Source organism: Glossina fuscipes, unplaced genomic scaffold (genome assembly GCF_014805625.2).
Source record: "Glossina fuscipes isolate IAEA_lab_2018 unplaced genomic scaffold, Yale_Gfus_2 43, whole genome shotgun sequence".
Lineage (NCBI taxonomy): Eukaryota > Metazoa > Arthropoda > Insecta > Diptera > Glossinidae > Glossina > Glossina fuscipes.
The window spans coordinates 2,703,169-2,718,721 of NW_023998427.1; the positions used below are offsets into that span (position 1 = coordinate 2,703,169).

The 15,553-nt window shown below is 32.8% G+C and overlaps 3 protein-coding genes across 4 annotated transcripts; 2 read left to right on the forward strand and 1 right to left on the reverse strand.

Annotated features, from left to right (window-relative positions):
• The first annotated feature begins 330 nt into the window (after nucleotides 1–330).
• LOC119637072 lies at nucleotides 331–7,756 on the forward strand. 2 transcript variants are annotated; one of them, XR_005247215.1, is made up of 2 exons: nucleotides 331–968; nucleotides 5,156–5,166. XR_005247215.1 is itself a non-coding variant. In XM_038032891.1 (2 exons), the coding sequence occupies exon 2, from the start codon at nucleotides 5,326–5,328 to the stop codon at nucleotides 5,974–5,976; it is 651 nt and encodes a 216-aa protein (XP_037888819.1). In that variant the 5' UTR covers nucleotides 331–660; nucleotides 5,156–5,325; the 3' UTR covers nucleotides 5,977–7,756. The 2 variants fall into 2 exon arrangements, 1 of the variants encoding a protein (XP_037888819.1); XM_038032891.1 differs by having other exon boundaries at nucleotides 331–660; nucleotides 5,156–7,756.
• A 151-nt stretch (nucleotides 7,757–7,907) lies between these two features.
• Nucleotides 7,908–9,291, reverse strand: LOC119637070 (endonuclease G, mitochondrial). Its single transcript, XM_038032889.1, has one exon. It carries the CDS (start codon nucleotides 9,086–9,088, stop codon nucleotides 8,132–8,134), a length of 957 nt encoding a protein of 318 aa, XP_037888817.1. The 5' UTR covers nucleotides 9,089–9,291; the 3' UTR covers nucleotides 7,908–8,131.
• Nucleotides 9,292–12,293: 3,002 nt separating this feature from the next.
• Nucleotides 12,294–14,310, forward strand: LOC119637121 (protein ultraspiracle). Its single transcript, XM_038032958.1, has 2 exons — nucleotides 12,294–12,479; nucleotides 12,543–14,310. The coding sequence occupies exon 2, from the start codon at nucleotides 12,593–12,595 to the stop codon at nucleotides 13,988–13,990; it is 1,398 nt and encodes a 465-aa protein (XP_037888886.1). The 5' UTR covers nucleotides 12,294–12,479; nucleotides 12,543–12,592; the 3' UTR covers nucleotides 13,991–14,310.
• The last annotated feature ends 1,243 nt before the right edge of the window (nucleotides 14,311–15,553 follow it).

Genomic DNA, 15,553 nt, shown 5'->3' on the forward strand with positions numbered 1-15,553 from the left:
TTTGCTTTAATTATTCAAAACAAACGTATTCACAAGTGCATGCTCTAAGCCCTACACCAATTGAGATGTAACAATTGAAAGTGAAACTCAAAGAGAGTGAGACTGAGAAAGAAAATAAGAGAGCGAAGAGAGCAAGCGTCTCTTTCGTTTCATACATTTTGATATCAGTTAACTTTTGTTTGCAATAAGAAACACTTCTCGGATGATAGATTGTCGATAGCCAGTTTAGTGGTTTCGTTTCGATAATAATTCTTCAGTGAAGAAAATAAAATTTATTAACAAATTTTAAAATGTGCAATAAAACTTCACAAGAAATAAAAAAAAATGCAATTAAAAAAGTAAAACAATTATTGAAAATTTCTGTCTTGAATATAAAATTGTAAAAAAATAAAAACAATTTGATTATGATAATAAGAAGTAACAACACAATTAACTCGATATATAATTAGGGAAGCGATTAGCACATAAATTGTTATTTACTTAAAATATATATGTATACATTTTTATAGCAAACATAGACCCGACGTCTATCTAATACCTTTCAAGCTTCATTTAATAATTTGCCGACTCATACATACACATTGTTGAGCGTAACTATACCATAAATGTATGATGACCGAATATATGTAAAGGAAAAAAAACATCTCCGTTTACCGCTATGTAAGATTTATTCAAATCTAGTTTTTTGCGCAGTTATTTACGATTTAAACACAAAGAAAATATCATCAACATTTGGTACTTTTTGTAACCGCAAAAGTGTATAATCAATAAGCCCATGATGAACACAAACCTTTGATCAAATTTAAATTTACCTTTTTACGATAAAGCACTGAATGCTACTACACGCCTTCGCGAACTTTCACAGTCCATCTACCAAGAAAATAAAGTAATAGATAGAAGTTACAAACGGTTTGAACTACGTATTGTATAATTATCAATAGAGTGCATTGGAGTGAGAACAGCTTTCAGTAAGTTATGATTATTACGTTTTACTGGTTAACTAAATACAAAGCATAAAAATACTAGGGATATATCCACTTGAAAGAAATTTTGAATATTTATCACTCACGGCGAGCATATGAAAATCATTTACTTTCTCAACCCCTTTTACATAAGGCATTCAAGCGATTATAATAGATATTGGTGTCAGAATTCAAAATGTCTGCCGTAAATGATAAGCAGAGAAAACTAATTCAACAAATTCTAATGCCATTAAAAGCCTTCGCTGCTTGAAAAATAAAAACGAATGCGGAAATTTGATTTAAGTTTTACATTTATTTCCGTTCTTACTTCATTTACTTCTTCATGCTGTAATTACACTTTACACCATGAGTACTAAAACCATAAACTTAATAAACGTAAGTTTTCGCGGATCTGTGTAATACCCATAAGGCTTTGAAATCTAACCTTTTTGTTACACCATTCATTTCCAGAATCATTTAGCACAGAATTATTTGCTGAATCGATTACGACATATCTGCATGTCTGATGTCTGTCCATGAAAGCGTTCTCATGTTCAAATTGCAATTCGAGATATTTTGATGAAGCTCCTTTAGCCCAAAAGCGAACATTGTTGAAAATGAATTGGGCTGGGAGCTTTTTTTATAACAAATACCACAATACAAAATAGCTTTTTTATATAAAAGAAAACGCGATATTTAATATTTCTCCATTACGTGTACATATATAACAACGTGAATATATAACAATGAGAAATTGTTATCTCTACCAGTAGAGTAGAAAAAGAATATTATTACGATATGCAATCTATGAGAGAGTAAAGCAGTAAACGTCTATATATAGTAGCGAGAGAATATATAATTTCGAGTCAGAAGCTATATGCATATACGTGAAAAGAGTACTGTTTGGAATCGAGCAAAGATAAGTGTAAGAAAAAGAGTAAACTCAATGTTTTATATGATCGGCAACTAAATACACGGAGACGATTTCAGAACTAAATGACAAGATATCCCATCATTTTAGTTGAAAATTTAAACTAATAAAATCTCACAGACTCTTTATGTTTCTATTATCGATAATGGTAACAACGCTTTTAACTAACAGCCATTTGACTGCTCGCACTTTCATTCTCATTATTTGTAAGGGCTAAAAGTCTGTCATTTACAAAGCAAAAATAATAAATAGAATGCTGCGTAATAGTATGTATACAAGTGTACATGTCGTAAAAAACCGAAGTCTACGTATATACCTATGTAACATAATTTCTTTTCGTTTAATTTGATTTATTTCATATTGAAGAAATCTAAGTTTAATTTTTCGCAAATTAAAATATTCTATGAAGAAATTTTTTTAAATAAAAATGGATCTATTATGCGAATAATTTAATTTAATTATTATTTGTATATTTACTAATTTTATATACACATATATTTGGCATATTTAAATATATTATGGAATTTTCTCGATTGTATCTTAGCGAAATAATATTGTGAAATAAGTAGGCAACAGGTCGTGTACATTTACTCATGTGTGATATGGAAAATTGGATAATATTGTATCCGAATAGAATTAGTGAATATATAAATAATAAGTAAATTAAATAAAAATAAATTATACCTACAATCTAACCTTTTAATAATAAAAAACTATTTTCACATGTGATGCGAAATTTTTCATTGAATTTGTTAGCAAAGGTAAAACTTGGGATTCTTCAATATGAAATTCCGTTTCATCGTTTAGTCCGCCTGCTTTGCGAATGTTTCAAACAATGTCATAATTTAACAGAATTAGAATGAAAGCGGCGCTAGTAGTAAAATGATTGCTAGTTAACAGCCCTGCTACTTTTATTAATAAGAGAAACACAAAAACTCTCGTTTGATTCTACTAGTTCGTATTGTGTCTCCACACATTTAGTATCTCGCGTTACAGTAACTCGATCGTATGCAGAAGGCAAAAATTTGAGCGCCAACAAAAAGAAATATTGAGTGCATAAAAGAGCAGTGTTAATTGAAGTGTTGATCACAATTAATGCATTTGCGCCGTTCATTATGCACTTAAAACATGGTTTGATTTGCATGCGTTTGCATGCAGTTGAACATATAACTTGCATCGAAATGCCACACCAAAAGTCATATTAAAAAAATGTTTCGACAGAATTTATTGGTGCGGGATAGAAATTGTAAAGCAGCTCCCGCTTCGTTACGGCATTGCAGATCACTTTTATTGCCCTAGATTATAGCCGACTAATGGTAAAAATTAATAACAAAAAAATATCATTTATCAATACGACATGAAATATAGCTTTCAAAATTTGCATTCGAATTTTTAGAAATTCGAAAATTCATTTAAACATTATTGGCTATTTTGGTCAAAAGCTGACGAAAATTCAGCGTTTCATTTAAACACTCGTCCAGCACTCGTCCAACTCAGCTCAGTTTCTCCAGCTGTGGGCAGATAGATTGAGTGATTTTTTTTTCATTCAAGCTTTTATCCGCTACGTTACCGCAAAACAATTCGAATTCAATGTCTCTCGAGAATGGTTCCAGTTTGTCATTTTTTTAATATTTTTATACCGTACGCCACTTGCGACGCTCGAGTGTATTAAGTTTTTGCGGACGTGTACAACAACCAGAAAGACCTGATATAAACCCACCCTTTATTATGTGGATCGATTCACAATCACTTCCTGAATCTATTTAAGTTTGTCGCTCCGTCGTGTATTTTCGTGTTCAACTTGCAGGCAACGATTTTTGAGAGGTTCCGAATTTTAATGAAGTTTAGTACGCCGATATCTTTCGGCCCAGTATGGAACGCTTTTGAAATAGTTAAGATGCTAAAGTGGTTTCTTTCTCCGTAGACAATTTTTTCGACGTCAAAAAGTACACTTCGAATAAATTTTCCGAGCGCAAAGGAAGCTTCCCGTGTCCATTATTATAATTTTCTTTTTATTTAATATTGAAGAAGAGATTTACACACAGGTTTATACCGCAAAAAAAATCACTGTAGGTGTATTTTCGAAACATATAACGAAACATTCATGCTTTACCCCATTTCTTGAATAGTAACAAAACTTAAGATAAGAAGTTGAAGGTTGCCATATAAGTTCTTAGACTTAATCATGGATTATGATAAAAAATTAACGCCCGTTTATAAATTTACGTACGCGACGATCAGTTTGTGCCTTTTTTGTTGTCCCAATTACAACATTCTTTGATATTTACCTCGCTTGTAGATTTTCAACATTATTGTGCTCATGTTTCAGCATTAAGTGTGACGAATGAAAAGAATGTTAAGAAGATAGACGGGCATGTTGGTGATGTCCCGCATTTATCAATTGTATCGTTCTTAGAAACTCGACGAATTTGTGATAAGTTTGTGACGAATTGATAGGATTCGGATATCACCAATAATTTGGCTTTGTATGTTGCACGGTCTGTAAAAACCTTTGCACGCAATTGAGCGTAGCTGAGAGCGGTTTCAGGAGCACTTTTAGCTAAACACCTTCAATTCATATATGGTATATTTCATTTACATCTCACTCTGTCATTTAATTTTTTTCACGCTTTTGCTTTCCCATAAAGTCAGGTAACAGCACAGTCTGTTTCCGAGGTGACCTCATGTAAATTATCATGCAATTATCATATAAATGCCTCGTTAAACGACATTACCGGATAGACGTAGCTAATGTAAAAAGATCATTGCCCTTCTTAAAATCAAAATCGTTACTTTAAAGCGAAACTTGAATTGATAAAAAGTGGAGCTTCTAAGACTTTATAGTGTTTACGTCCTTTTTTATCGAGGTCTTGATATAATAGTTGAGCAACGCATATAGATGGAGAGATTATAATTACTACGACGGATCTGCTTGCTTACTTACTAACGCATCCAGCAGTTAGTCCATGCTAAGTAAAGAAAAACTCAAAAAAAAAAAAAAAAAAAAAAAACGCAACAGAGACATATAATACAATCGTGTTATACTGTAGTAAAAAGTTCTACCTAAGGACCTACCTACTTGATTGCCTAAATATTCGGCGGTAAAATCGGAAAAAGGAAGTTAACATAGCAATATATACTCATTAAAGAAATAGTCCGATTTGTTATTGCGTAATGACAATTTCAATTTGGTTTAAACGTGATATTGTAGATGCATAAGCATTAACGTATATTTTTTCCTTTAAAATGTTTTTTCCTTTAGAAATTCCTACCTAAAAGTACACGAAAAATGACCCTTTGCTCAAAGATTATATTCAGAAACTTATAGATAACTTGCAGTTTGAGAAAACACGATCGGAAAATCTTTTAGCTAAGAATAGGCAGTTAAATGATAAGGTCAATAAACTGGAAAATGAAATTAAAACTTTGAAAATGAAAAAGGAGAGATTAGAGGAACTCAGCGATAAACTGCAACGTGATATGACGCTAATACAAATCAGTCAAAAAAGTAATGCTCTTAATATAAATACTCAAGCCATTTCGAACGGATCAAATACTGTAAGCGATGAACCTGCGACTGATAACAACACTGGTAGTTGTAATAATGGGGATGATGACGATAGTAATTGCATTATAGTAAAAGGTCTGCATAAAAATGCTTTAGCCAGCTCGTTGCCCGGAATCATTGCGGATATGGGACGTGTAATGAAATTAAAATTAACGAAAGATGATTTGAAACGCGTTACAATTATGAAGCGTAAATTCTATGAGCGTCATAATCTCGAAACGGATACGATGATCTTGATTGTGCAATTTCATAAACTTGATATGAAAGTTGATTTTCTTAAACATAAAGAGAAATGCAAAAAGCATCCGGCCTATGCCAGCGTAAATGTTGAAGATTATGTTAGCGAGAACACGTACAATTTGTGTCAGTATGCTAAAATTCTTAAAACGTATGGTTACGCTGCGGTCTATTGGCGGAATAATTGCGTTTATGCTAAGAAAACTAATTCTACGGACTGTAGAGAGATACCGATTCATACACGTTCCCAGGTGGATGCACTAAAGTTCTCCATCTGATTTTCTTTGTTTTATCGCAATCTTAAAAAGCTAATGTTTTCCGTATTAATCTGCGCTAAATCATTGTAAAATAATGGCTTCTTTTGGAGTACAATTTTACAACCGTGAACGAGGTAACCATCTTATTTTTTTACCAAAAATATATTCGGACTAAAAAAAATAAAGAAGAAAAATAAGAAAACTAATTATAATAGCGGTTAACAACCGCGAAGGGGAAAAATCAAACCGCAATCATCTTCAAGGAAAATACTCAATCTGTACCGATATCTGTTACCTGATGTTGAAGTTACATTTCAGTTATTCGGATTTCTAAGATTCGGATTTGTCGCATGCGGCAAAATTTTCCTCTCAATATACGTACAAGAACTGTGTGTCGGTCAACGTCGAGGCGCTGAGTATTTCTCATAAAAGTTTATTAAATTTGATTTTGATTTAAAAAACTTTCATATTTTTTTGTTTTATTAAATAGTACTTATTTTAAGACATATTTTATTGCGTTCATTTTCGTGTAAAAAAAAATAAATGCTAATGTGCTAGTTGCAGCTTAGTTTTGCTGACTTAAGCGGGCTGACACAAGAATTCTTAAATGCATTTGTTCGATGCAGCTAAATCCATTGGGGTGGAGGAACGATGTGGGCGCTATTCAGTGAATGTTACGTCGCGGTACTAAGTCTTGTTAACATCACCGTAAGCATAGTGCATAATTGCTACTCTGACATTCCATTCGCATTTCCGAAATTTCCCATTGAAATCGCACTAAGAGACAATTTTGTTTAGATCGGAGTGAAGCGAATGCACAGGTTCAGTTAAGAAGACAGCAGCAACTTAATGTCATCTGCAAAAATAAGGATATTAGAATATAGCTCAATAGAGAATTTCTACCTTTGGAAAGTGGAAATGATGGGACGTCGATATGTTACTTACAGTACTCTAGCTGTTACATACATATCTAGTATGTCAAGTCATGTTGGTGGCGAGTGTCCTTTCTTTTTTAATTTTCCTCCTATTATCTATAAGATTTATCTTCTATTCATAATGCATAATTCGTTTTGCAGTTCCATCTCCAGATATGCGATTTGCCTTTAAAATTCATTTCTACAACAAAGTATTACAAAACACTTTGCTTTTCACAACTTTGAAGAGGGCGCGCCTATTCCATAACTACTAAAGTAAAATAAGAGCCTTCAACTTCTTAATGCAAGAACTCCGAAGAACGTGGCATTCCCAGAATTAATTTTGAACAGTCTTGCCACAAGTAAAAAAATTGTTTTTAAATTTTTCTTTCCTTGCTTGAATTTATAAGTTGAGGTACCGACATTTCGACATGTGCCCGTTTCTACTACAGGGGATAAATTTGATCTGCTTTCTATATGCAAGACGGCAGTCGGAGAAATGAAGATAGAAAAACTCAGATTCCTCCATGATCGATTAAGAATAGAAGGATCAAAAATGGATGTGGTCTGCAAACATATTCACCCACAATAGAAAAAAAAAAATGAATGATTTTTCCATTTTCAAGTCGAACGATCACAGAAACACTACTCCCTTTCTTCACCCGACTCTTCTTATAACCTTTCCTGACTGTCTCGTATCTATAGGGGACATGCCCGGTCATAGAAAAAACTTTATAAATATTTTCGTCTATAAGTTTCAATACCGAGAAGGTGCTCTTACTGTGCAGGTATTTATCAGGAGCACCGTCACGATCGATTCAAAAGCAATTAAAACAGTTCATTTCGCTTGTATAATTTTTGCCTGATTGTAAGTCATTATCTTGAAATTTCTGTTGTGAAAGCAATTGAATGGTGCCATGGTGATCGGAACTGCAATAAACACCAAACTTTCAGTTGGCTTTGTAAAATCCGGCGTTTTTTATATGTTCTGCATTAAATATCGAAAGCCTTTCTACAATAGCGATACTTCTCCCAGCAGTTTTTCCTTATTTCTGAATTGTAGTGGGCCTTAGCCGATAAAAATGTTGTTAACTTGTTCGTATCAAGCGGTGGGCATCGCAATACGGTACGTTTGCAGTTAATTTTATTTAAAAATAAAACAAGAAATAATTATAAATAATAAAAACGTAAAACTCAATCCCCAAATTAACAAGATTTAATATTGCACTAAAGATTTAGAGCATTTAATCAATTTTGAAGAACTACACTTTTTTACCATTTATTTTCACCAGTTGTTTTTTATTCACTTTGTCGAAGAACAATAAACCAGCTGCTCGCTCTATAGATTCAGGAGGTACCTGAAATATTTGCAAAGGCGTGTCATCACTTATCACTTGGTTAGGCATTATGTAAGCTTCCATATCCAGTTGCCCGTCCGTAGACTCAGCCACTACGACTTTGTAAAAATGTGTTGGCACAGCCACATTGTTTGTGCCTATCACTTGATATTTGATATAGTTTTTACCATCGTCTTCTCGATGTGGTAGATATAGAGGGCCGGTGCATACATAAATATTAGGATAGATCTTTGTTAGCTTGCGTACGTACATTTCTAAACGATTCCAAGCGTCACGATTAAAGCCTTGACCGACTTGCGGCGCCATATTGGTAAGAAAAAACGTATCTTCACAGTGTTTTTGATGAAGCCGATGATTCCCAGCTGCGGCCATGTGGCCACGATCAAACCCGGAACGAAAATAATCGGAATTTTGAGAACGAAAATAGGGATGTATACTCTCATCTGCTTTAAAATCGCACTTCGCTCGATCGACTTCTTCATTTTTGGCTACTGATAACGGTGTTAGATGCTCAAATACCCAATTAGGTACACGATTCCGGCGATCGTAACTTAATACAAAGTCAGAATAAGAACGAACGTTATCTAAGCTTGGGAAACCGTATTTCATAATTTGTGAAATTCTCAATGGAGTGGCCGTTAAATTAACTTCAGGCATTACCGCAAGTTCTGCAGCTGATACCGTAGCAAATAAAGGAAAAGCGGGTTTTGAAATGTGCTTATGCAAGAGTTCCAATTGTTGCTTGCTGTCCAAGCGCCCATTTCCCAGCAATTTTTGCTTTTCACGGTAAGCACCATAATAATACGAACTTAAAGCTACCGAACCAATCGTTAGCATAGAAGATAACCATTTTTTACTCATGATATTTGTTATATTATATAAATTACATTATTTTAAAGAAATAAACATTTAAAAACAATCTTTTCTCTTCTTTATTATTACTGGTAATCATAGACAAACGACATCACAACATTGACAGATATTCTAGTTATCGATAGCTTTTTCAAAACATTAGGAGGATTACCTGGCAGCATTAGAGAATTGCAGGCATTCTTATATTGTAAAATTATGCTTCTAATCGATTCAGAACTATGTTTAAGTATTTAATTTTTTTCATTTACAGATATTTTGGTTCCTACCTCTACCCTCAAACGATTTTACAATATTCAATTTACACCAACGAATTGCCACATGTTTTTTGGATAAGTTGGATTTTTTGTTTTGCTGTTTATGTTAATAATATTTGATATATGCTCCTTCCTTTCAATAAGCGTTCGTAATATTTGAAATATTTTGACAAGGATTTTGTATGCTACAAGAGTCGTAAATATGTTCGGGTTGTGCCGATGTTATAAATAGCCTTAAGAGCACATTTGGCTTATATGATGACTTACCAAATGGTTAACTTGTAATGGTTGTATTTAAAGATTTTAACTATATTTACGCTCATATAAAAGGAACTAAGACATTTTTAAGATTTCATTCGATTTATGGTCATCATACATTGTGTTTTTTTTAGAGTAGACACGACCTCGATTCAAGCAATGTGTAATTTCCCTTTTATGTTATTTAAATAATTAATGTAATTGGTTCAATTATAAATTTCTCAAATAAAACTAACCGCAGTAACAGTAATTTTAACTTAACACATTTGCAAGAGAATGGTTTACATATTTTACATTAAAATTTTATATTTAACTTGTTGAGGTGACCTTCTTACCAAACTAATCTACTTGCATTCTTCATCAAAGTTGGATAAGAGTCGTTGTATCTAAAAGCAACAATTAACCAGCATAATTAATCATGCAATTAACTATCTACGATATGTGAAGGTTGTTAATTTTTTATACCTTTTCATTTCCAGATTAAAGCAATGAAATCATCCTTCTTTTTCTTCTTTAAACATTTTTAATTGACAATTTAAATTATTATTGAATATACGCACTTGTACGTTTAAATTGAATTTATTAGTTTAGAGAGTTATACTGCATTATACCCTATTTATTATTATGCAAATATTTTATTTACTTGAAACGTGGCAACCCAGCTTACTTTAATAGTAAAGTAGTGGTTCTTTAGTATGCAGTGGTGAATTTTGTGTATTTTAAGCCGCGTCTAAGGTTGTACAAAATTATTATTATTTATATTATTGTAAAGAAAAGAGAGATTTTATACATTTTTTATATATATTTTAAAGCAGGATTAATACTACATAAATTTTAAATAGTGGTTTGGGAGCAACCAGTGTTGCGGGTGTTTAAGAGCACACAACTTTAAAATAAGAAATTACATTAATTCCGTAAGTATAGATTTTCATGATTTACTTTGCAATCTCTTGTAATTAGAACTTATGTGCAAAGGGTGGTGCGCGAGCGATCAACGACAAGCAAAATATCTTAATTATATCTAAATATGAAAATGTTTCTTTTTTTTGTGATAGCTGTGTATGTTATTGTTTTTGTTATTAGAAGTGATGTTGGCATTTGGAATGGGTTTGTACAAAGAGACAAGATGAAATTGGTAAAACTGACAAATATTGGATATAAACAAATATAGTGGTGTGTTTTCTCTAATAACTCGTTAGTGTAACCTAATGATAGTAAATAAATCATTCGCAATTGTTGTGAACTTAATAAATATGTATAGAGAGTGAAGCATAAAACATGCTATATCTTATAGTTTCAATTATTGAAAATAAACTTCTAATTTTACATTTCGGACCTAATAAAAACTACATATATAAAAATAATTTGTCTATAGACTGCCTATTGTAAATTTTTTTTTTTTTTTGGTATGTTGAATGGGGATGGACTAAGCCAATAGATTTGTCGCTTATATGTCCACCTATTATAAATGGCCCTTCATCTAGAAAAAATTATTGAAACTCTTATATGTTTTCGGAAGTTAGTCCATCTAACTTGTAATATTTTATTTATTTTTTTTTTGTTGAAAAAGCATTAAAATTTGCTTTCTGTTCACGTCCTATGAGTTTAACTAGCAAACTGGTGCTTAGTCGCTTGGTGAAGCCAATAAAGCCTCGGCCCGAATTTTAGAGCGTAGTTTTGAGACGTGTTTTGAAGAGAATAACATATTTTTATAATCGTACGCTTCAATGCCGGTAATAATGGTTAACTGGTATTAAGGTTTAATTTGAATAATAATTCGTTGTGAAAATGGAATGTTATTTTCTAACCATTAAAGGTCTTTTGATAAGTGTCACATTTTCCTAAAAAAAAAGACTGTATTTGGATGCTGTTCTTTTGCGCTATAACCCTAGTTTCCGATAACACTCTTTTAGTTTTTACTAATATTAGGTAGTTTAAAACACTTTAAATTTAATAACACACATAGTGCTCATCAATCGACCATGAATGGATTTGCACGTCCGAACTACTTGAAAGTAAAAAAATTATTTTTCATAAATTTTTTTTTTTAAAATCTTTTTTAAAAGGTGGAGATTTTTTCTAAGTTTTTCATATGGTTAATGATTTATTGATGAACTTGTAAATAAAATAATAGATTTTGTACACTTATTGATAAGTCATTGCCACAATTTCTGAAAATAAAATTTTCAAGTACGATTTCGGTTACCGAATGATAAAAGCATGGTAACCGAAACAATTTGCTTTACATGATCTCTTTAAGCTGTTACTTATTTTTTATTCAAAATAAAGGATGAATGTCATAAAGCTTAATGCTATTGATTCACACCCCATAATCAATATATTAAATTGCACCAAACTATCGTTAGTGTTTGCTATGTCTTTTTACGAAAGTGTCGTGTGCATCATATAATATATAGAATAAGTACGTTTCAGAATCCCTGAACTATTTATTCTTGATTAATTAATCCTCTATATTTTTTGTAAATTTGCTTCTCATTTAAACTGAAAATCTTTAAAAAAATTTCTTAACCTATAAGATCAAAATGTTATGAGCAGCATAGTACGTAAATTGCGTACTTGTTGAGACATCATTCACAATGGTGTCAAATTACTTTTCTAAATACAACTGTGTTTGCATTATTCACCTTTGCGATCAAATGAATTCAACAAAACGTACCACTAGAAACACTTGTATTGCTGTTGATTGCGTATGTGCTTGAGGTGATTATATAGTTGACGTTATATTAATTTATTGGTGGTGAAACGTTTTATTGTTGGGAAAAAATAAAATGTCGACGCGAAAACTTTTCTTTTGTTAGTTGAACGGATTAGAAATTTGTTGCGAAAAAAGAAAAAACAAAATAGAAGTAATTCGATAATTTGTGTAAAGTAAAAGTGCAGTTTTTTGTTGATTTTATTTTTTTTTTAAGAAATACTTAAGTACAAATACCAGAACAGGAAAAGGTATAAGCTGTTGGAGATGGATAATGGTGATCAAGATTCGGGTTTCCGATTAGGCCCAATGTCACCGCAGGAAATGAAGCCAGATATATCGTTACTAAATGAAAGCAATACAAGTGGTTTCTCACCGAAGCCGGGCAGTCCTGGCTCATTCGGTGCCATAGGCCTTCAGGCTATGAATATGGTGAATGCCGTGGCTGCTGTGGCAGCTAACAGCCAAAATCAAATACTACAGGCAACCTCACCACCGCATCCACAGCAGCAACAACAGCAGCAGCAACAGCAATATCCTCCCAATCATCCGTTAAGTGGTTCTAAGCACTTGTGTTCGATATGTGGCGACCGAGCTAGTGGCAAACATTACGGTGTTTATAGTTGTGAAGGATGTAAGGGGTTTTTTAAGCGTACTGTACGCAAAGACTTGACATATGCTTGCCGAGAGGACCGTAATTGCATTATAGATAAACGTCAGCGTAACCGTTGTCAATACTGTCGTTATCAAAAATGTTTGGCTTGCGGAATGAAACGCGAGGCGGTGCAAGAAGAACGTCAAAGAGGTACACGTGCCAATAGTGCCCGGGGTAGCAGTGGAACAGCCAGTGAGGATTTTAAACCAAGTAGTTCATTGCGGGACCTCAACATCGAGCGAATAATAGAAGCCGAACAAAAGGCTGAAGCTATGAGCGGTGATAATGTGATGCCTTTTCTGCGTGTTGGTCCTAATTCAATGGTGCAGCATGATTATAAAGGGGCTGTTTCCCATCTTTGTCAGATGGTAAACAAACAATTATATGAAATGGTGGAGTATGCACGTCGAACTCCACATTTTACACATTTGCAACGGGAGGATCAAGTTCTGTTGCTGAAGGCTGGATGGAATGAATTACTTATTGCTAATGTAGCTTGGTGCAGTATAGATTCCTTGGATGTTGATTACGCTACGCCGGGCGTAGGCCATGATGGTTCTTTTGGTAGGCGTTCGCCTATACGTCAACCTCAGCAGCTCTTCCTTAACCAGAATTTCTCTTATCATCGCAACAGTGCTTTGAAGGCAAATGTGGTTTCTATATTCGATCGCATACTTTCAGAATTAAGCATTAAAATGAAACGTTTGAATATAGACCGCGCTGAGCTGGCCTGCCTAAAGGCTATCATACTGTTCAACCCAGATATACGTGGTCTTAAGTGTCGGGCTGATGTAGAAGTATGCCGTGAGAAGATTTATGCTTGTTTGGACGAGCACTGCCGAAATGAACATCCCGGTGATGATGGACGTTTTGCTCAATTGCTCTTAAGATTACCGGCCTTGCGTTCCATTAGCTTGAAATGTTTAGATCATTTGTTTTTCTTTCGTTTAATTGGAGATAAGACCCTGGAAGAATTGGTCGCCGAACAACTGGAGGCGCCCAGTTGCTAAAGACAGAAACGGTACAATCGTTATCGGATTTGAAATGAAAGCGAGAGTTTTAAAAAAGTTTAAACAAGTACGTTGGTGTTTTTAAAGGCCTATAAAGCCAATTGTTTGTTATTGTTATATCGCTCTTTAACTCTATCTTTCTCTATATTGAATTTGAGTGTATTTGTTAAAGGCCAGTTTCACTGCCTAGACAAACACTTTGGACGGTTGACGGTAGCATTAGTTTAAGTAACAAAATCAAAGAAATCTTTTTCTTCTACATTAACTTGATTGTTGTTACTTGATAAAAGTACACATAATTATAAAAAAAGTTAAAAAAACAAAAAAAAAAAAAATGAATTAAAAATATATTAATATTTACTGTTTGATGACATATAAGAGAGAGGAACAAAAGGAACAAATTTTTCAAGTGGTGTACGTGAGGATCACTCATTTACCTCACTATCACCATTGCACTCCCCGCAGCACGCTTACATATATTTAGGTCTCAATTGTTTTTATTATTATTATTATAATTTTTTTTTTTTGTTTTGTTTTGTTTTTTGTCTAATATGCTTACGAGTTTTTCCGTTTCGTTTTATTTGTTCTTAGTTTTCTTTTACCCAGGTTACCCAAAAACGTTCAAGTTTTTTGTTTTTGTGAATTTTTTTTTTTTGAAATACATCTTTATTAAATGTATATGTTTTGATGTTTGTTTTATCAATTTAGTGTTTTATTAATTAATTTCTTTCAATGCACATAATTTATATGTATTTTCTCCTTTCATGCATTAGTTTTAATTTGACTATTTTATATAATATGTTTAGGGTACCATTGTATATTATATATATAAATCGCGATATTATTATATATATAGAAATTTAATGAGAAAATAAAAAAAAAGAAAAATATTTTATTCTGTTGAAGCAAAAATTGAATTTTCTTTTACGGACATTTTAGCTATACACACTTGAAATGTATTTTGTAGACCTTTCCGTCAAGGATGTATTTCATTGGCAACGCAATTTTCAATGACTTGAAGGTTTCGTCGATTTTGTGGTTTACTACGTCATGTTAAGACACGTCGAAAAGAGCGAATTTTTCCAATATATTTTTAATTTCTTATCGGATGTCTGCTTATATCTTCGCGTCTTATTCGCACCATAATATGAAGTGTTTACACTGATTCAATTAGATGATATCTGTTTGTCCATCTATTGTCAGTATTTAGAAAGTGGCACAAATCAGAATTGTTTTATTATGGCTTACGTTGATAAATCTTTTATTACATATATGTTGCATGGACGCAACAACATAAACAGTCATCAGATCAATAAGAACATTTGCTGTAAAACCAGTTTCAATACAAAAAGAAACACTTGAAAGAAACACTATCTCGCTAGGGTCATATACTTTATTACTTGTCATTAGTTCATTAGATTGAAAGATCGCGAAAATTTCCATTGACTTGATATACGTACCATATTGCATATTGTATACTTTACACTCTATTTATATATGTATAACTTGGCGACATTTGTGATACAGGACATATTAAGTCTGTGCGGATGTATACAACATCCA

Coding starts and splice junctions, on each gene's coding strand:
- LOC119637121 (XM_038032958.1), top strand. CDS start 12,593: ATGGATAATGGTGATCAAGATTCGGGTTTCCGATTAGGCCCAATGTCA.
- LOC119637070 (XM_038032889.1), bottom strand. CDS start 9,088: ATGAGTAAAAAATGGTTATCTTCTATGCTAACGATTGGTTCGGTAGCT.
- LOC119637072 (XM_038032891.1), top strand. CDS start 5,326: ATGAAAAAGGAGAGATTAGAGGAACTCAGCGATAAACTGCAACGTGAT.